This window comes from Phoca vitulina, unplaced genomic scaffold, assembly GCF_004348235.1.
Source record: "Phoca vitulina isolate PV1807 unplaced genomic scaffold, GSC_HSeal_1.0 scaffold29, whole genome shotgun sequence".
Lineage (NCBI taxonomy): Eukaryota > Metazoa > Chordata > Mammalia > Carnivora > Phocidae > Phoca > Phoca vitulina.
In genome coordinates, this window is record NW_022589732.1 from 15,230,602 (window position 1) to 15,252,209 (window position 21,608).

A 21,608-nucleotide genomic window follows, 5' to 3' on the forward strand; every position below is an offset into this window, starting at 1 on the left:
TGTTTAATGGTCATTGTTCAATAACGGTATTGTGATTATCTCCCCATCCTTCTTCCTGTAGCCTGGAGGCAGCCATCTTCAACTCTTTCAACCATATGTAGTCATTTCTTCTGGAAGGTAGAGTTCTGTATTTTTAAACAACATTCTTACAATGTTATTTCTTAAGTTTCAACTTTAGACATTTTCTGTTGACTTCTTGCTGAGCGAAATAAGGGTAAAGGTCTCTGGAGTGCCTGGGTGGCTCAGTGTTAGGAGTCTGCCTTCGGCTCGGGTCGTGATCCTGGGGTCCTGGGATCGAGTCCCATACCGGGCTCCCTGCTCCACGGGAAGCCTGCTTCTCCCTCCTCCACTCCCCCTGCTTGTGTTCCCTCTCTCACTGTGTCTCTCTCTGTCAAATAAATAAATAAAATCTTAAAAAAAAAAAAAAAAGGTCTCTGATACACATATTCCCTTCCCTTTCCATTGTCTTTCATCTCAGTGTTAAACCTTCATTTTTGCTTAGGTCAGTATTTGTATTCAGTGTTTATATTTTTATAAATATGCAAATATTACTCTGGTGGAGCCATGAAGTATACTGTATGCTATTACCAATTTTTGTGATTTTTCTTGGTTATTTTTAGAATGTTCTTCTCCATCCTGAGTTCAGAGAAGGCATTTACTAGTATTTCCTTTTTGTTTGTCTTTAGTACTGTTATACTTCATTAAAATTGTAATTTTTCTTTTGGTAAATGGTGTAAGGATCTGTTTTTTGTTTGCTTTAATGGTGGACTGAATGTTTCAGTATCATATAATTTTTACTTTCCCCACTAATTTATGATGCCTTTAGAAAATTATATAGTAACTTTGTATCTATCAGAAATCCAGATCTCTCTTAATACAGTTTCACTTTTGCCTTTGAAAATTTTAATTAAGTTAACTTTCCAACTTCTTTTTCACTTAACCTTATTTAACCTGTGGAGCTCTCTGTCTCTAGTTTTACTTTGGAATGTCGGGGAGGAGGGTGGAAGAAAGATGCAAGTGGCCTCCATGGTACAGTATTCCCATTTCCAAGAATTTCTGGAATAGATACATCCCTTGAAATCATTTTCCCTTAAAGGGGCACTAGAGGGTCTTAGCTATCCCTATATGTCAGCCAGCCTGTTTCACTAACTTACGAGCATTTTGTGAAACTGAGTGTTCTGAAAAGGGTTTATTTTAGCTGATTAGCTATTGTAATGATGTAAAAGTGCATTTGTCAGAGATCCTTGCTGTATTAAATTTGACACCCTTAGAAGAGTGGTTTCTTGTTGGGCATGCCTTGAGCTGTTGCCTATCACACTCAGGCCCCTACGCTGCCGCCTGACTTTTCCAGCTACCTCATTCTCCTTTAGTGTTGCTCAGAGATTTACACTGGGCTGTAAATTTCCTAAATTTACTTTTTTTTTTTTTTTTTACTGGTTTCTAATTTCATTCCATTGTGTCAGAGAACATCATTTGTATGATTTCAGTCCTTTTTCATTGACTGAGGCTTGCTTAATGGCTTAACCTATGTTCTGTCCTGAAAAATGTTCCATGTGTACTTGAGAAGAAGGTGCATTCTGCTGTTGTTGACTGGAGACATCTATAGATGTCGATTAGACCTAGCTTGTTTGTAATGCTGTTCAAGGCTTCTGTTTCTTGATCTTCTACTTGATTATTATTGAAAGTATAATATTGAATTGTCTGTTCTTTCAATATTGCCCATTTTTCTTAACCTATTTTGAGGCCCTGTTGTTAGGTGCATATATATTTATAATTGCTCTGTTTTCTTCATTTATTGACCCTTTCATAATTATACAATGTCCTTTTTTTTCCCTAAGGAAAAGTTTTAAGATTTATTTATTTATTTGAGAGAGAGAGAGAGAGCAGGGGGTGGGGAGAGGAAGAGGGAGAGGGAGAGAGATCTCAGACTCTACACTGACTGCAGAGTCTGACACGGGACTCCATCTCATGACCCTGAGATCATAACCTGAGCCAAAACCAAGAGTTGGACCAGACAGTTAACCGACTGCACCATCCAGGCACCCCTCTGGTAACAACTTTTATGTTAAAGTCTGTTTTCTGATATTAATGTAGCCATTACTGTTTGCATGATGTGGCTTTTTCTATGATGTTAATGAATACTAGTGATAGTGAAGATGCTTTGGGGGAATACTTCAGTATCTCCCCGTTAAACATGATGGGGGCTTACGCAGTTGTTATGCTAAAGAAGTTTTATTAGGTATGGATTTTTAATTTTACCAAATATCTTTTCAGGTTTTATGGCGATACAATTTTTCTCCTTTAATCTTTCATATGATTAATTATAATAACCAATTGCCTAATATTTAACCATCCTTGCTTTCTGAGTATGAATCCCACATGTTCATGGTATATTATTAATGAGTGACAGTCCTTTGAGTGTAAATTTTCCTGGCATATTTTAAAATTTCTGTCTTAATAAATACACCCCCAACATTTTATATACATGTCTATTCAGTAAAGAAGTGTTATTAGTAAGCTTATTCCCTGTTGCCAGTCCTTTTGTTATGCTTATATTAGGGGACCAGATTTTGTGTGTGTGTGCGCTCGCGCGCGCGTGGGTTGTGCATGGGCATGTTTGTGTGTGAGAGAGAGAGGGAGGGGGAGAAAGAGAGGGAAAGGGGAAGCGGGGGAAGAGAGTACAACATCATACAAGAGAGCTAAAACACCATCCTAGGTTTTTGAAGCTGTGATGTAATACATTGTAATGCATGGTATATCCAAATCTGTGTTGTAACAAACTATAATATAATAATTTATAATTTAAACTAAGTATTTTTTACCATTAAATCAAAACCAGATGTCTTAATGGGTGATGGTACTGAAGGCATACGTGTGCAGCATAATATGATTGAAAGAATATGGGCATTTTAAATTTAAAATTTGCAGTCTTGGACTTTTAAGAAGTTATAAAAGTAATACCTAATATGGGCGCCTGGGTGGCTCAGTCGTTAAGCATCTGCCTTCAGCTCAGGTCATGATCCCAGGGTCCTGGGATCAAGCCCCACATAGGGCTCCCTGCTTGGCGGGAAGCCTGTTTCTCCCGCTCCCCCTGCTTGTGTTCCTTCTCTGGCTCTCTCTCTCTCTGTCAAATAAATAAAATCTTAAAAAAAGAAAAGTAATACCTAATGTCAAAAATTTAATGTATAAAGTAAAAATTAAGAGTTGTTCTTCATTGGCCCTGCATGTTCTTCCCCTAAAAGACAACCATAGTTAGTGATTTGTGTGTATTCTTCCAAGCCCTTTTAAAGCAGTTGTAAATAAATATTATATATACATTTGTATATATATTTTAACAAAAAATAGATTCATACTTTTGGTGGTTTTTTGTTCTTTTGAAATTTGTTTTTTTAGGTATATAAGAAATGTATGAGTGCATTCTTCTTGGGGAAGTTCTAGTGATAGAAAGAAAACAATGACCCATACAAACTCCCTGAGTTTTAGTCATCTCATCTGTAAAATAGGAAGAAAAAAATATTCTTCATGGGGCTGTCAATTAGGATTTAATGAGATGATGTATTTAAACCCCTAGCACGGTGTCTGTTCAATAAAAGAGATGAGCTAGTTATTTTGAACATGTATCAGCTCTGGAATTTTTAATGAAGCACAATTTGGCATATAACTGTATGATCTGACAGTGATCTTCTGACTTACTTTTGTCTTCATTCAAGGCCCTGTAAAAATGAAAAGGTCTTAGATATTTTCCTTCATAGCTTTGTGTGCTATCAATATGAGTTTAGTTTAATAGCAGAGGTCTTTTTTCCTTCTTTATTAATTATTTCCATTATTCTTCCCCTCATTCCCCTCAAGCTATTAATCAGTTCATTGTTTTCAAACCAAAATGTGCCTCCTTCACAATTTCTGCTAGCTTCATATACTGTCTGTATTAATTATATTCTTAATATTTTCTTTCAGATTGCCCCACTAAACAGGTGTAACAAATGAAATGCCACCCGTGAACCTTGGTTTCTGGACCAGATACTGGGGGATAATTAGATAATTTAAATTTGGACCAAATATTAGGGGAAATTAAGGCATTGATATTCTTCATATAATAATGGCATTTTGGTTGTCTGAGATCATGTCCTTATAAGTTAGGGTATGCCTTCTGAAATATCTAATGGTGAATGTCATGCTGATGCAACTTACTTTTAAATGGTTCAACAACAGCTATGTGTGTATGTATGTATGAATAGAGATACAGATGTAGATAAAGATAGGAGGCAAAAATGTCTATTGGTGGATCTAGGTGAAGGGTATACAAGCATTGATTGTACTACTTCAATTTTTCTGTAGGCTCGAAATTTTTTCAATATGTAAATTTGGAAAAATAAATGTAATTAGAATACTTACTAAAAATTAAATCACCTCACTTTCTTTACTTTAATAGATCTACTGAAAAAGGAAACTCTATTATTACCATTAGTAGAAAACAAACATTCCTTGTCATAAATAGAAGGTAACTGTAAAACTTACTTTCAAAAGTTTTATTAAAATGTGACTGGATATTTTTATCTGCCAAGGCTCTGAGCCTGAGGCCTGCTCTCTCAAAGGAACATTAGCAAACATTACAGAGGTGTTAAAGACATATTAACACCAAACTGAGACTTTCTCCTTGACTTAATGAGAGAGTATGAAAGAAAATTGAAAAGGGAACAGCTTTATCACTCTCTGTGATTCAGGTCACCTCAAAGCATCACCATGCTTGGGAAATATGCCTCCATTGATGTAAGTGTCGTGTGTTAGGGGGAAAATAAACTTCTATATTGAATTCTGTTTATAATGCTCTTCTGTGTTGATTATCATTATCATTTGGTAGTTTTGATCAGTACAGATGAATGTTTAGCTGAATGGTGGTATCCTGGCTAAAGGCAGATGTCAGGTTTTGCAGTCTAAATTGTCACTGGTTATTTGCTCTGAAGTTGCTCTTGTGGTTGGGGTTTTGCTGGTTCTTTTCTCCCTCCCTGTCTACCTCCCTCCCTCCTTTCCTTTTCTCTTTTTCTTTTCTCTCTTTCTTTCTCTTTCTTTCTTTCTTTTCTTTCTTCCTTCCTTCCTTTCTTTCTTTCTTTCTTTTTCTTTCTTTCTTTCCTTTTTCTTCTTTCCTGCTATATTGTTCCTGCTGTTATTTGGAAGCCACTAGGTTGCTTTGCCTCTTGAACAATGAAAGGCTCCAGATCGAGTCTGCCTCACATTTTGTTATCCCAGTACAAGACTCAATTGAATAAAACATATTACCCATCTGGCCTGGAAATCTCAGTGGCACTCAAAATAACTTACTAACAAGTTGTTGGATCATGATATCTTGATTTTCTGAAAGTTCAGCTTCTTTTTAGCTGTTGCTAAGAGAAATTTCATTGACATGAGGGACACGAGGACATGTCTGCATGCTGCCAGTTGTTTTATAGGCATTTGGCTCTGCCGCCTTGCAGATGGTTAGACTCTGGGTGGTGGGTAAATGTGTGCTGATTATCTTATTGAATTAAGGTAACCTTTTGTCGTTCATTGAATTCTGCAGACCAGTTGGTCAGTGAGCAGCTGCTCTGTGTGGCTTGGTTTGAGTTTTGAAGTACACAAAGACTATCTTAAAGGGTGGTCAGTCTAATCCAGGTATTCAACAAAGCAATAGTGAGCGCCGCCTTCTCTTTTGACACTGTTTTCTGTTCTGAGGAAGTGAATAAACAAAAACGTTTTTACTTTTTGCTCAATTAACTAAATGATTAATGTTTTTTGTGTTTGGCTGAATGCTTCAGAATTTTTTTACCTGATGTTTTAAGTTGAAGAAAATACCCTAATATTTGATGTTAGAAGCATTCTAATTTAATGGCAGAGTCTGTGTTTGAAGATGCATGATAGAATGATAGACTGATGGAATTGTTGTTTTTTAAGTTTATTTTCACAAATAGTCTAGAAACTAAAGCATGCCTTAATGATGTCATTTCTTGGCAAATTCCAGCTGTGTAAATTATGGTATTTTTATATGGATTCTACCTCAATTGCTGGAAACTGTTTCAGGAGGCTTCTTCTTTTCTTTCTTTTTAGAGTAAATGTGGGGCTCAAACTCATGACCCCAAGATCAAGAGTTGCATGTTCTACTGACTCAACCAGTCAGCTGCCCCAGGAGGCTTCATTTTTAATAAAGGCGTCCTTAATTGTTTTTAGTAAATTGCTGAAATTTTGTGGCTCATTTCTCCTTTAGGAAAATTTTTTCTTGGACTGATCTTTTTGGTTTTACTCAGGATACAGTGTAGGTGTCCTCAGAGAAAATGAATGCAGCCACTCATTGATTTACTTACTGTCAGAGAGAAATCATTTAATAGTGATTGGTGAGGAGCCATCTGATTTCTCTGGTTTGCTCATCTGTTGGGCCTAGGAGACTTTTGATTCAGAGCCCACTTTCTCATTTGGATTGATACGCGAGTGATGATCATAATGCCTATCAACATTTAGTAAGCACATATTCTGTGCTGGGCACTGGACTGAGCTCTCTATGTTCTTTCGTTCTATCCTCAATAACTTTATGAGGCAGGTCTTATTAGCTCCATCTCAGAGATGACAAAACAGCCTCCCAGGGGAGGGTAAGTAACTTGTCCAGTATCACACAGCTAATTAGAGCCTTGGCCGTATTGGAGTCCAAGGTTCTTAGCCTTCAAGGCTCATATTCTGTTCTGCCCTGCTGTTGTTGTTTTAAAGATTTATATATGTATTTGAGAGAGAGAGAGAGAGAGAGGTGGTGGGGGGTGGGCAGAGGGAGAGAGAGAATCTCAAACAGACTCCCCATTGAGCTGAAATTAGGATGCTCAACTGACTGAACCACCCAGGCGCCCCTGCCCTACTGTCGTTTTAATGAAGATCAATGTTGTTACTGAGCTAGTTTTTTGGTCAAGCTTAAAGGCAAACTGAAAGTTCTCTTTTAGGGTTTCAGATTCTGTGTCGATGCTTGTCACAATTATGGTAAAAATAATATAACAAGTTGTATTAAAAAACTTTTTTGAAGTGTGAACACTGTCCATAATCTTAGCACCCTAACACAACTATTTTGTTTTTGGTTTTCTCTTCCAGATTTGTCTATGTGCATGTCCTTTTCCATAACTATAATCAGAGCATATCTGCAACTGTCTTCTGCTTTTGAAAAAACTTTTATTTCATAAATATTTTCCATTTTATTTTATTTCTAGAGTTTATTTATTTAAGTAATCTCTGTACCCAACATGGGGCTCGAACTCACGACCCCGAGATCGAGTCACATGCTCTTCCGACTGAGCCAGCCAGGTGCGCCAGTATTTTCCATTTTAAATGTCATTCTTTAAAAAGGCTTTTCCTAATCTTTTGAACCTCCCATCTAAATGAAGTCTCTTTAGTAATTCCAAGGAAGTGCCCTATACTTTTTCTTATTAGCCCTTTTTATTGTCTATAATTATGTACTTATTTGTCTCGTTACTTTTTAACTTCAGTCGTCCCCTCCAGATGGAAAAGCTCCACAAACACAGAGACCTGATCTCTTTGCTCACCTTTGTTGAATGAGTGCAAGTAGTTACATTATTTACTAGCCAAAATTAGGTTTCCGTTTGTCTCTTAACTCCAGCACAGAAACACACAATCTGTCCAGAAACTGTTGGACAGATTTTCACCAAACTTGGAGGGTTTATGGAGAGTATGTTTAGGATGATCAGGAGACATGTGTCATATGTTTCCTGATCCTGTGTTAGAGGTACTATAGAGACATTTTAAATGTGAGACCTAAATTGAAAGTCCTAAGGGCAGGTTATTGGAATGGTAGACCTTGGTTTGCATATCACAGTTGAAAGCTTCTCACTTGGAGGATGAGCAGCAGCAAGAATCTATTTAATGATGACCAGCGGATCTCCCTATCAGATACCAGGTAGTTTCAAATAGATCCATTTGATCTCTTCATTTTCATTTTGCTTGTTTGAACTTAAATTATCTATTAAAAGAGATTATTTTAATTGCCATTTCTTTCCCACGAAACACTTTTATGAGCTAATGAAACAAATTAAACAATTGCAAATGTTTGTAGTATAAAAGACATTAGGATTTGTCACTATTTGAGACTAGAATTTGGTTGAAGGAAGAGACTGTGTTACACGTAACCCTGTGGGGTATATAGTGATTCGGAAGGTCTAAAATAAATCAGATACTTCAGGTGTGTAAGAAAGCTAACTGCCTGGAATTATAAAAATCTTACTGGGATAATGTGTACATATCTGCAGATGGAAAAAAAAGAGGAAGAGTCAAATTAAAACAAAGTCATATTTAATATTTGACATTTAAAAGAATAGTTTTGAATTGAGGGGGTGGAAGATCAGCGTTTGAATCTTTGGAGAACAAATGGAAACAGGAGTTAATTTCAATCACCCCTCACTTTAATTCTGCAGGCTTTGTACCGTGTACCCTCTGCTGCCAAGGTCTGCTTATTTCTTCTGTAAGCTCATCCTTCTCCTCCTGCCCCCGTGGAGTTTTCCACAGTCCGTCCTCTCTCCTTTGTACTGCCCCATGCCATGATCCGCGTAGCAAATACTATATATATATTCTTTATATATTTTGGATGCTAACACTTCGTCAGATATGTCATTTGCAAGTATCTTCTCCCATTCAGTAAGTTTCCTTTAGTTGTTGATTGTTTCCTTTGCTGTGCAGAAGCTTTTTATTTTGATGAAGTCTCAATATTTTATTTTTGCTTTTGTTTCCCTTGCCTCAGGATACCTATCTAGAAAAAAGTTGCTAGGGCTGATGTTAGAGAAGGTACTGCCTGTACTCTCTTCTAGGATTTTTATGGTTTTAGGTCTCATATTTAGCTCTTTAATCATTTTGAACTTATTTTTGTCAATGGTATAAGAAAGTGCTCCACTTTCGTTCTTTTGCTTGTAGCTATCCAGTTTTCCCAACACCATGTGTTAAAGAGCCTGTCTTTTCCCATTGGATATTCTTTCCTGCTTTATTGAAGATTAATTGGCCATATAATTGTGAGTTTATTTCTGGGTTTTCTATTCTGTTCCATTGATTTATGTGTTTGTTTTTATGCCAGTACTGTACTGTTTTGATTACTACAGCTTTGTAATATAACTTGAAGTCTGGAATTGAGATGCCTCCAGCTTTGCTTTTCTTTTTCAAGATTGCTTTTGCTATTCAGGGTCTTTTGTGTTCCATGCAAATTTTAGGATTCTGTGAAAAATGCTGTTGGTATTTTGATAGGGATCACATTATATCTATAGATTGCTTTGGGTAGTATGAACATTTTAACAATATTTCTTCTTCCAATCTATGAGCATGGAATGTCTTTCCATTTCTTTGTGTCGTCTTCTATTTCTTTCATCAATGTTTTATAGTTTTCAGAGTATAGGTCTTTCACCTTTTTGGTTAGGTTTGTCCCTAAGTATCTTAACTATTTTTGGTGCACTTGTAAATGGATTTGTTTTCTTAATTTGTCTTGCTGCTTCATTATTGGTGTATAGAAATGCAACAGATTTCTGTAGATTAATTTTGTATCCTGTGACTTTACTGAATTTGTTTATCAGCTCTAGCAGTATTTTGGTGGTCTTTCAGGTTTTCTGTATATAGTATCAGGTCATCTGCAAATAGTGAAAGTTTTACTTCTTCTTAGTGATTTCAGTGCCTTTATTTCTTTTGTTGTCTGATTGCTGGGGCTAGGACTTCAAGTATGGTATTGAATAAATGGTTTGACAGTGGACATCTTTGTCTTGTTCCTGACCTTAGGGGTAAAGCTCTCAGTTTTTCCCCATTAAGGATGATGTTAGTTGTGGGTTTTTCATATATGGCCTTAATTATGTTGAGGTATGTTCCCTCTAAACCTACTTTGTTGACGGTTTTTATCACGAGTGGATGTTGTACTTTGTCAAATGCTTTTTCGGCAGATAGAGACTATGTCTTAAGCTTACTTTTATCATCCACGTTGCCTACCACAGGAACATGCTTGATTCAATTTTTAAAAACATTATAGAATCTCAAGAGTTGAAAGAGACCTTATGGGCCACGTAGCTGAACCCCTGCTTGAATTGCTTCTGCACAGTCCTCACAAATGGTCATGGAGCCTCTGCTGAAATGTTGCAAAGTTGGGAGCCCCAGAAGCAGCTTTTGTCTTTAGGGTGTGTTATTGTCTACTTGTATATTTGGAGCTGCTCTCTGCTCTGGGTCCAAATAGGGCTGAATAGGAGGGAGAAGGGAACTACTGAGTACCTAGACGTGCCAGACACAGTCCTGGACATTTCACTTACTGGGTTTGTGTGTGTGTGTGTGTGTATTTTTAGTTTTTTATTATAATTCCAGTGTATTTAACATACAGTGTTAACATCTGTTTCAAGTGTACAGTATAGTGATTCCAACAATTTTGTATATTACCCAGTGCTCATTATGATAGGTGTTTAGGTTGCCTTTTTTTTTTTTTTTTAAGGAAGCAAGAGCACCTGTGAGCAGGGTGAGGGGTGGGGAGGGGCAGAGGAAGAGAGAGAATGTTAGGTAGGTGGAGCCCAGTGTAGGGCTCCATCTCACAACCCTCAGATCATGACCTGAGTGAAATCAAGAGTCGGATGCTTAACCAACTGAGCCACCCAGGCACCCTGGTGTTTAGGTTACTTTTAATAAGGGATAATTTACTTCCTCCTCACTTCTGTTCAGGAGCCAATTTTCATTTTAGGTTGAAAGGGCCTGCTACTCACTCTCTTGTAGCACCCTCACCTCTCAGATGAACTACGGAATGGACATTGTCCTCACTAAACATATGAGGAAATTGGGGCCCAGAGAGTTACGGTCGCACAGGTAGGAGTCAAAACCCCATCTTCTGACCGCAGAGCTAGTCCGTTTTTTTATACCACTGTGGGCTTTTCTTTCAAGCTGAGCATGTGTATCTTTCCAGCACTGTGAACCTCCTTGTTCTGGAATGCTAAACCATCTTGGTCTTACTCATTGTGGTAACCTTCACAGTGCTCATCTTAGGGTGGGTGTTAATGTTGAATGCTTCCCAGTTGTGACTACATACTGTACTGTCTTTCCTGTGGAAGAGAAGGGGTCTTGCTGACTGTATCTGTCAGTGTGCAGTCTTACCCAGGGATGTCATTGACATATGGCCACTTCTCTTTTTTAGCAGTTTATTAATTCTTACCTCTATTTATTGAGTGCATACTCTGAGCCAAGCACTCTGTCTCTGTCTCTGTTCTCAGAGACACCCCTGCTTTCATGGAATTTATATTCTTTTTTTTTTTTTTTTAAAGATTTTATTTATTTATTCATGAGAGACAGAGAGAGAGACAGAGGCAGAGGGAGAAGCAGGCTCCCCGCGGAGCAGGGAGCCCGATGCGGGACTCGATCCCAGGACCCTGGGATCATGACCTGAGCCGAAGGCAGACGCTTAACCGACTGAGCCACCCAGGCGTCCCCATGGAATTTATATTCTACTGGGACAGGTGACAATAAGCAAATAAAACCAACAAGGTAATTACAGACTGTGTTAAGTGACAGACGGAAATCATGAGTCAAGGGAGAGAGAAAAAATACCAAGGAGTGAGGCTGTAGACCTCATGCTCTGGAAAGTTCCCAAGGAGAGATGAAAGGATGAGAAGGGGTCAGCTGTGGGAAGAGCTGACGAGCTCAGGGAGAGAAGGCTTCAATACTTGTGTTTGAGGAAGAAAAAGGCATCTGATGTGGCTAAAGCAGAGAGTTTAAAGCTGGGGAACAATACAATTCGGTTTGTGTTTTTAACATCACTGAGACACATGACAAATGTGTGTTTCTGGATTGGGAAAAGAAAGTTGCTTTAAAGGACAGTATTAGGACAAATGGCAGCATTTGACTATGCACCAAATATTAGATGACAGTATTATATCAGTGTTAAATTTCTTGAATTTGATAATCCATTGTGGTTGTGAAGAGAATGTCCTTATTCTTAAGAGGGGTGAAGGGTCATGATCTCTGCAGTTTATTCTCAAATGGTTCAGGATAAAACAGGAGGAATCAAAGATGGCAAATCGTTAAGGGCATATGTGTGTTTATTGTAACGTTACATTCTTGCAACTTTTCTGTAGGGTTGAAAGTTTTTCAAAATAAAACTTTAAAGGTCACCGAGGCTGCTGTGTGTGGGAGAAGTTATGCAGGCGAGCTAGGCAGGCAGGCCGGCCAGCAAGGAGGCTGTTGGGATGATGGCAGCATGCACTGGGGTGTCAGTGGAGAGGGAGAGAGGAGGACAGGTGGGAAGTGTGTTTTGGAGATGGAACTGACAGAGCTTGCTGGTGGATTGGATGTGGTGGCCAACGAGAAGAGGGGGACATAGAGGTTGCCCCTGGGGGCTCCCTGATGGTTATGAACTGAATTTCAGTAGCTTTCACCCCCCAGTCTGTTTTACTCCAGTCAGCCCCTCTATGGGTAGTTAACACAGGGATTTATTTCACAGGTGAGCAGAGGCTCAGGGAGGAGAAGTGACTCATTTGAAGTCAGCAGATAGAGGCAGAAAATTTACTTTTTTTTAAAGATAATTTATTTTCTTTACCCAGAAAACCCAAATACAAGCATGGGATTAGTGCTCTTCAAACTGAATTCTTTCCCATTAGGTGGTTGTGAAATCAATGTAGTGAATGGCTACTTTATCATCAAACAAACAAACTAACTGGATAAACAGCATGTCCCGTGTAAGAAAGGATAAGTAAGGTCTCATGGAACTTTAGTTAAATACGTATATGTGTATATACTAGGTCATCAGATAAAATGTATTTTTTACTTTGAGTTACAGTCTAAAGTTGGAAAGCCATGCAGAGGATTATTGTAAACAGAGGTCTTACAGTTCCCATGGGAATAAGAAAGCAAAAGACAAACTCACTTGGGTGGCTACTGTTGGCCGTCTTGTGTTGTTTATTTCTTTAATGATTGATGGGCTATAAGTCAGTGTTTTCTTAGTTGACTTTGTAGTCATCCTTTACTGTCAGTGTTAAGGTCAACAAGTACTGAGTGCTTGCTGTGTGCCAGACATCGTTCTCAGCAGTAGATACGAGCAGGACGGACATGACCCTCAAGGAGCTTACATTTAAGTATGTCACCGAGTAAAACCATAATATTCCTTAAGCTGTATTAAGCGATAGGTGCTCTGAGGATTCGGTAGGACTGGTCTGGGAAGGTGACACTTGAGCTCAGACCTGAGTGAAACTGAAGATACTGCTTTGCCTCAGGGAAGAGTGTCTCAAGCAGGAGCCCCAGCCCAGGTCAAAAGCCGTGAGTTGGAATTAAGCCACAGGGTGTTAGAAGGACAGAAACATGGCCCTTGAAACTGTACTGTGGGGATCCGGGGAGAGTGGAGGGAGAGGAGGTCAGATTTGAGATATTTTTTGGAGATAAAGCCAACAGGACTTAATAATGGATTGGATGTAGGATACAGAGGGAAGGACTTAAGGATGAATCTGGGTTGGTAATGGTGCTGTTTACTGGTAGGGAGGGCTGGAGGCTGATAGAGAAATGTGATTTGAGAGAAAATAATCTGTAGTTCTGTATCTGGCCATGAAGTTGAGAGTCCTCTTGGACATCCATATAGAGACTCAGTGTGGTCCGTTTGATAGCCGGGATCTTGAGTAGAGGTGTGAACTAGAACTACAAATTTGAAACCCATGAATGTATAGCTAGAATGGGGCTGATGAGCTTAACCAAGCTTACCTGGGTGAAAGTGTAGATCGGAAGAGCAGAGGCCTGAGCCAGATTCCCAGGACAGGTAAGAGAAAGGAGCACCAGTGACAAAGGAGGAACCTCATGTGGGAGCCTAGAGAAGGTGTTTGGGGTGGGGAGGCGCTTAATATCAATTTATGTAGAGTTGACTCCCTACTTTTGAGCTCTGGACCTACTTACCTTGAGAATTCACTCCTCTGTGTAAGATACATGTGTTTTTAATTTTAAAATGTTTTATTTAATAAATTGGTGATAATAGTACTCATATCACAGAGCTGTAGATTAGTTAATACACAGAGAGTGCTTCAAACGGTCCTTGGCACATAGTAAGAATTCAGTCACTGTGAGTTGTTTGTGGCAGTGGTTCTTATTATAAGAAATCAATTCAGGCCTAAGGTCTAGATTCCAGATTAGTAGAGGAGAAAGATAGTAGTAGTGCTAGCTATTCATCTGAATGTGTTATGTGATAATAATTTTGTTTAGCTGGTTCCCTGAGTAGCATATTAAAGCAATCTTAAACAATGAGGGGACCTTGTTACTAGATTGCCATTAAATGGTGATAGTAAGTGACCCTAAAAACAAAGTAATAGAAAATGGTCTCCTTTTTCTAAAAGATTTAATTTGCTGTTTCTTCATCACATATCATCCTTTGTTACTTTCAAGGTCAGGGGGAGATGATTCTTCACACAAATTATCATCTGAGGCAGCTTCTTTATAATTGACAAATGAACTCTCTTTTCCTTCCCAGGAGGAACTTGTTAAAACCAATAAAGTTCAAAATTCTAATTCCCGTTCCTTACTCGTGTGTACCATTTTATTCATCTCGAATAAACATACAACCTCAAGCATCCTACTAGGCAAATAGATTCCTTTTTAATTAGTGGCTCTATACACAGAATTTTATCATCGTGAAATTTATAAACCAAAAGGGAACAAATATTTACACTTGCAACTTCATGTCAACATTGCTCTGAAAATGTAAATGTATCTCCCATGTTTCTGCTATGGCAGTAGGAAAATAAGCTTCAACTTCTTAGGAGAGTGTCTGCTCTGTTAGGTAGGGAATGTGGAAGATCTATATAAGTGTTCCTTCTTTGTGACTGGCATTACTTTTTTTCACACGAAGACTTGTTTTTTTTTTTTATTTTTATTTATTTATTTTTTATTTTTTTTTAAAAAATTTTATTTATTTATCTGACAGAGAGAGACACAGCGAGAGAGGGAACACAAGCAGAGGGAGTGGAAGAGGGAGAAGCAGGCTCGCCGCCGAGCAGGGAGCCCGATGTGGGGCTCGATCCCAGGACGCTGGGATCATGACCTGAGCCGAAGGCAGACGCTCAACGACTGAGCCACCCAGGCGCCCCAAAGACTTGTTTTTTTTTTTAAAAGCTCACTTCTTATTGTTTTTTGTAGTACTATTTTGTGGCATCTCTTAAGTACCAAGACAGAATTTTATTTTGAGGAGTTACTGCTTTTGTAGTTATCATACAGAATTATTTCTCAATTTAAGTAGACCTTTTATTCCAAGGCAAAATTAAGCCAACCACAAGGGTTTCTGGGAACAGAATAATGTAGAGCTAAGGCTTTGTGTGTCAGTATGGGCAGTCTAATGCTGTATAAAGGAAGATTTTAAATGATGCCTAAATATGTAATGGTTTAAAGATCCCAATTAAAATGAAAGAGCTAGTTAAAATGCATTGAAATAATCTAGAAAAGGGGGGATGATTTTGCCAAGATTTCAGAGATAAATAATTTTTTTCAAGGCTTTAGTGCAGTTTTGATCAAGCTGCATTAAGTGGCTCTGCTTAATTTCAGCCATTACATGATGGTTATACTTTGCCTGCATCCCAAAATGATTTTAGGTCCCTAAGGTTATTAAAATATATTTAGTATACTAATCTGTTTTTCAAAGCATCAAAAATAAGCTGAAGGAACAGATAAACCCTGTGTCTAGAATGAATAATTTAGTTCTAAATATCCTAGAAGCTAAGGAGAAAAGAGAGTGATGTGGTTTTTAAGATTTTCATCCTCAGACAGGGAAGCATAGAAGTTTGAGAAGAGAGAATTTTCCCCCCAATTTTTCTGAATTTAAAGGCAATTTATCTTGGATTCTAATCCTATATAGTCAACAATGAGTAACACCATTGACAGTCTTTCTTCGTACTCTTCTCTCTTCTCTTCCCCGAAAGGGAAATACCTGATTGTAAAAATAATGTGTGCTGTTTATATAAAAATTTCAAACAAGTCAGAAATACACATATTGAGGTTTCCTTGAATGATGCTATTTCTCAGTTCACAGAAAGGGGTGACAGTAAATCATTACTCAATGGAGGTGTGTTTGTTTTATTTATTTACTCATTCATTTAATTTTAATTAGGCTCCACGCACAACATGGTGTTTGAACTCATGACCCTGAGAATAAGAGTCTCATGCCCTACAGACTGAACTAGCCAGGTGCCCCAATGGAGACATTTTTGTAAGAGTTTTTTTTTTTTTTTTAAAGATTTTATTTATTTATTTATTTGACAGAGAGAGACAGCGAGAGAGGGAACACAAGCAGGGGTAGTGGGAGAGGGAGAAGCAGGCTTCCCGGAGAGCAGGGAGCCCGATGCGGGGCTCGATCCCAGGACTCTGGGATCATGACCTGAGCCAAAGGCAGACGCTTAACGACTGAGCCACCTGGGCGCCCCGTAAGGGGTTTTGATAATAAGTTTAGCAAACATTTATTGGGCGTCTCAGATTCGCTCGTGTTAGGAATATAGAAATGAGTAAGAGAACTCTTTCCCTTAAAAGGATTCATGGGGTTCACTTACAGTCAGTATTTCATCTGATATTCCATATTTATTCACTGAGTACCAATATGGGTATAGTAGGGTGTTCAGCTGGGGTCTAGTAGGATGGGTGCATCAGTAACGAACCATACAGCTAATGCTAATGTGTACTGAGTGCCTGAGTTTGTAGTGAACGAATTACCTTGAGAGCACAAAGGAGGAGAATTTTGTTTTGTGGGGGAAGGCTTTGCAGAGGGAGGAACTTTTAGGTTGCAAGTTAGTATCAGAGTGCACCAGATAGCCCAAAAGTGGGAGGGCATTCTAGGCAGAGGGAACAGCAAGCCCAGAGTTTTGGAGGTGTGATCCAGATTGCATGTATGAGCAATGGTAAGTAGCGGACGGCGGAACAGTGTATGGCTCAGGGAAGTGTGTGGGAGATGAAGGTGTGAAGATGGTAGAGTTGTGTCCAGGAAAAAAAAAATTGGACCTTATTCTGTAAGTGGGCTTTTAAGAAGAGGAGGAAAGATTTATGTTTTAGGTACAAAACAGGTAGAAGCGTGAAACGTCGATTGTGGGACAGGGGATTGAGATGCTAAGTGAGGTAAGGGAGAACCGCTGTAGAGCAGTATCTGCGTGGGTTGAGAGGATGGATCAAAATGCAGAGACGTTTCTAATCTAAATTGTGTGGGATGAGAGCCAGGAGTCCGTGAGGGATGATGGTTGCGGAGGAGAGAACCGGTCTCTGGGAATACTGACATTCAAGGAGTAGTCGAGGAAGGGGGCCTGTTCGTTTTACTTCTCATTTTGTTCCCTTTAAGTAATAATTGTATTGGTAAGTATCTTTTTTAAAAATTAATTTTTATTAAATATGAAAATTGCTACTCTCTCGGCCTGTTTCAGGGACCAAACCCACGTTGTTGGCGTACCTGCCACATTCTAACTGAGCTAACTAGACACCAGCTAGCCCTCTGTGTCAGTAAATATCTTAACAGAAATTTTACTTCTAACCACATGATACCTCATTTATCTAATACATACAGATCTTTAAGTCTTTAAGAGTAAAGCCTCTTTACAGTACAATCAAACTTTTCTAAAAAGCTTTTTTTTTTTTTTTAAGAAATCATGATGAAGTTTTATGTGCCACTGTGTAGCCTCCACATGCCCTCTCCTCATTTAGACTGAGTGATGCACCTTTCAGGGCTTTCTGGTCCATGCACCGCATCCCTGGGCCAGAGGCAGGGGAAGTCTTTGGGCTGATGCTAGATTTGGATACTGGCTCCTCCACCTTTGAACTCTGTAACTTTGGGCCTTTTACTTTATCTTGAAGTCACAGTCTTCTCATCTGCAAAGTGGAAAGATTAGTATCTATCGAAGCTTCAAAAGAAAAGCATTTGTTGGTTCAAACCGGAATATCTCCAAGAAAGCTACCTGACATTTTGAAGAGGCCGTTTTGTGATTCACACCTGTTTCCTGACCATGGAAAACAAACTATTCACCTTTCAGCTTTTAAAAAATTACCCAGATGTATACCCAGCAAACACCCCTACCCCTGTCTGACCCAAGCCTTATTCATCCCTGAGCCTCCCCAACCCCCGCCTTGTTTTCCTTGGTAAAATATACATACCTGCCGAAAAAAAAAAAAAAGAACAGTTTACTCTTTTGTTTACTATGAGTACCTTTAAGCCAGTAGTGGCCTGCTGACTCTTAAGAAGTCTCACAATTAATATAAGTTAGGGATATGTTCACCTCAGATAATGGGGAGCTTCAGTGGAGATTGAACACATGGGAGTTGTCTCTTTTTTTTCTTTTTAAAATATATTTGGGCTTTTCATTGCTTGAGTAGAAAGTGCTCATTACTTATTATTTTATGTTTATAATATAGAAATTAAAAAAAAACAAAAAGGTTTTGGAAATGGCATACATTGCACTGTTGTGGTTGATTTCCTCAAGATTGTCTTCTGTGGTTTTGGTACAGTGGGAGGAGGCACAGTTGCAGGTCTGAGAGGGGGGAAACTCTGACTGTGGCTTATTCCCAGCCCCCCCCCCCCCCCCCGTTTTCCAGTGGAAAAGGAGGGAGGGAGTGGAGGGGGGTCTGCCTGAGGAAGCTTTTCCGGTGGGTGGACAGGTTCACTGTGTAAATGGACCTCCCTGTTATTTATGTTATACCGGGTGTCACAGTCGGGACAGTAGCCATGGTACTGCACTTTTTCATTAAACCGAACTCGTTCCCGAGGCCCTGCCTGGGGGCACCTGTCTTTTTCAGGTCTGTGCTTCAGAGGCCGCCTGGGAGCCTTGTCCAAGGTACCAGCGGGTATGCAGCAGACGTCTCCATTTGGAATTTTGTTGGGTGCCCCGGGGAAGCCTCCATTTCGCAGGAGGGTGCCATTCGTCTTCACGGGATTGACCGTCGGCGCCCCTCTCCGGGGGTCTTCACACTTCACAGGGGTCACCCGCGGGGGAGGCAGCGGAGGGTTTGGCTTTCTCAGGACGGTGAGGATAGCAAACGGGTGTGCTGGGGGCTTGATGAGGGATGCGTGGGCCTGCACTTTGATCTTCTCGGTGCTGGAGGCCGTTGTGCCGCTGGAGCTACTATTCAGGGTGTCTGTTTCGGAGCTCTCGGTCATCTCATCCTCCAGCTGCAGGTCGGAGGTCAGGGTATCAATCTGGTCAACCACCTCAAGTTCCTCGGCCACGTCCTTCAGGTCGCCCAGGACTAATTCTAGATCCTCCACGATGATCTTGATCTGTTCCTTCACCTTGGTTTTGGAGGCTGCCGGCGGTCCCTCGGCTGGAGAGGACGAGGAGGGGGTCCCCTTGGACTTGGCTGACATTCTCTGGGGGCAGGGGAGGCAGGTTAGCATAGGCAGGTGAGTGGAGGCTGCTGCGCGCCCCTGTCCCTGGCGCTGCTGTGGCCGCTGCCGCCCCGATCCTCCCCACATCTTAGACGCTCCCTGGGCAGCGGCGGGTCGCTGCGCTCTGCGCTCGGCGCTCGGCTAGGCGGCCGCACCGTGATGCTGCCAACTCCCCCAGACACTGCGCTCGGCGCGGGGCTGCAGACGGGGCGAGCAGCGCGCCTGCGCCTCCTCCCGCCCGAGTCCTTTGTCTCTTGCAGCAGTCTTGGGGAGGAACTCCGAGGCTGCAACAGTGCCGTCCAGACTCAGGGCCTTTGCATGTCTCTGCTTCAACATCTTGAGCATAGAGGTTTTTCTCATGCTCATCTCCTTCTCACAAAGTAAATTCTTTTTTTTTTTTTTTTTAAGATTTTATTTAGTTGAGTGAGAGAGACAGAGAAGGGGAAAGGGAGCATGAGCAGGGGGAGGGGCAGAGGGCAAAGCAGACTCCCTGCTGAGCAGGAAGCCTGACCAGGACTGGATCCCAGGTCCCTGGGATCATATGACCTGAGCCGAAGGCAGATGCTTAACCAACTGAGCCACCCAGGCACTCTTCTCACAAAGTAACTTCTTTGTGTTTAGGCATCACTTCTTTGTTCCAGCAGGGAACAGAGGGAATGGGCCAAGGGTAACAGCAAAAGCTTTCTCCTGGTGAGGCTTTTCCTTACTCAGGAAATAAGGCAGTCCCCTTCCCACCAGGGGCTTCTTATTTCATTATCCTGAGCTGAGTCACATGGCCATCCCTTAGCTGCAGGTAGTCAGGGAGGTCAAGAATTTAGCTTTCCAGTCTTTTTGGTTAGAATGCAAAGGAGAAGGTGGTGGGAGTGGGTTTATATCAGTCTACATAGTATCTACTCTTCTTAGGGCAATATTATCTTGGTATAGTTACCAACTTCTGGATCTTATTGGGAGTGACGGGTGTCCTGGTTTGCCTAGGACTGAGAGATTTCCTGGGATGTAGGACTTTCAGTGCCATAACCTGGACAGTCTGTAGGAAACCCAGGATGATTGTCATCTTAGTCCTGTCCTATTCTCTTTGGTAAGTGTGTCATCTCTTGAGGATGGGGCTACCTTCACTAGGCTTACAAAGACTGAAAAAATAATAATTTAATAATATGAGAGTAACTTAATTAAAAATTATACAAACTAATGACTAAACTATTAAATAATATTTTAATAATTTACAATGAGAAATAAATAATAAAATGGAGCAGATTGGAAGTGGAACTCCATGTTGCTGCTTAGTGCATGTGAGATTTTGACCAGATGTCTTGGGGCTACAATATTACCCAACTCTAGGGGGCTTTGCTCACAGCAGCCTGGAATTGATTCTGTAGTACTTTTGATTAATTGACTGATTATACTGAAAAGAATTGTTTGTTATCTCCGGCAGGTATACGTGTTAAATCCTATGTTGCAGGTATGCACTCGCTAGCACACATGTGGGGTAGACCGTTAGACATCAGAGGCCCTCCTGATGCCAGGCTTCCTGCTGAGGTTGACCTTGAAAGTAGACCCTTCATAGGTGACAAGGTCGGGAGAATAAGAACCTTTTTCGCCTTCCCCACCCCTCTACCTGAAGCTGAGACCTGGGCTGGATGTGTCTGCTGGGCCCCCAGGAGTCAGGAGGATCCTTGACTCTTTAAGATTTTCCTCTGCTGTCCTCCCTTCCCTGTTTTGAACAGAGATTCCTCTTACTGTAATAGGAACCTGGCTCACTGCCTCTTTTCCTTAACCTCATCCTAAAACTGTAATACATATTTAATATTTTCTTGCATGTTTGACTTTTAGTTAATATTTAACGATAATTTCATTCTGTAGCCATCCTCTTATCTGGTATCTTGGAACTAGTCCCTGTGCCTCTCAGTTTTAGCCTCTGATGATTAAGTTCTGTAAAAAAAAACCCAAAAAAACAAAAAAAAAAAACCCCACAAACGTGTGCTATTCGGACATACTCTTTTATTAGTAAAGGCATTACTTAGTATGTGACTAACACTGTGCATCTATAACCCGTTGCTCTACCTCGTGAGTACCGACGTAATTTAGAAAGAATTCTTTCTTTGTTAAAGACCTTTTCTAGGTGGGCCACATGTTTCCAGACCTATTCCATAGTAATTTGTGGTTTTTTAGGTATGTCAATAGAGATGCTGTAGCCAGAATGCCTGGATTCTGTTAGATAAACATTTTGTAAGAGTGCTTACTTTTAAAAAATTGTCTTTGTTTAAAACGTTAA

At 40.1% G+C, this 21,608-nt stretch overlaps 2 protein-coding genes across 6 annotated transcripts in view; one reads left to right on the forward strand and one right to left on the reverse strand.

The window, feature by feature from the left end:
* The window catches only part of KAT6B (lysine acetyltransferase 6B), a 180,886-nt gene that overhangs the window by 30,040 nt on the left and 129,238 nt on the right, over positions 1 to 21,608 (forward strand). The gene's annotated exons all lie outside the window — the stretch shown is intronic.
* LOC116644317 (protein Largen-like) lies at positions 16,452 to 19,741 on the reverse strand. The gene has a single exon (XM_032423827.1). The coding sequence runs from the start codon at positions 19,421 to 19,423 to the stop codon at positions 18,356 to 18,358; it is 1,068 nt and encodes a 355-aa protein (XP_032279718.1). The 5' UTR covers positions 19,424 to 19,741; the 3' UTR covers positions 16,452 to 18,355.

Excerpts from the sequence above, each read along its gene's own strand:
- LOC116644317 (XM_032423827.1), bottom strand. The coding sequence starts at position 19,423 with ATGTGGGGAGGATCGGGGCGGCAGCGGCCACAGCAGCGCCAGGGACAG.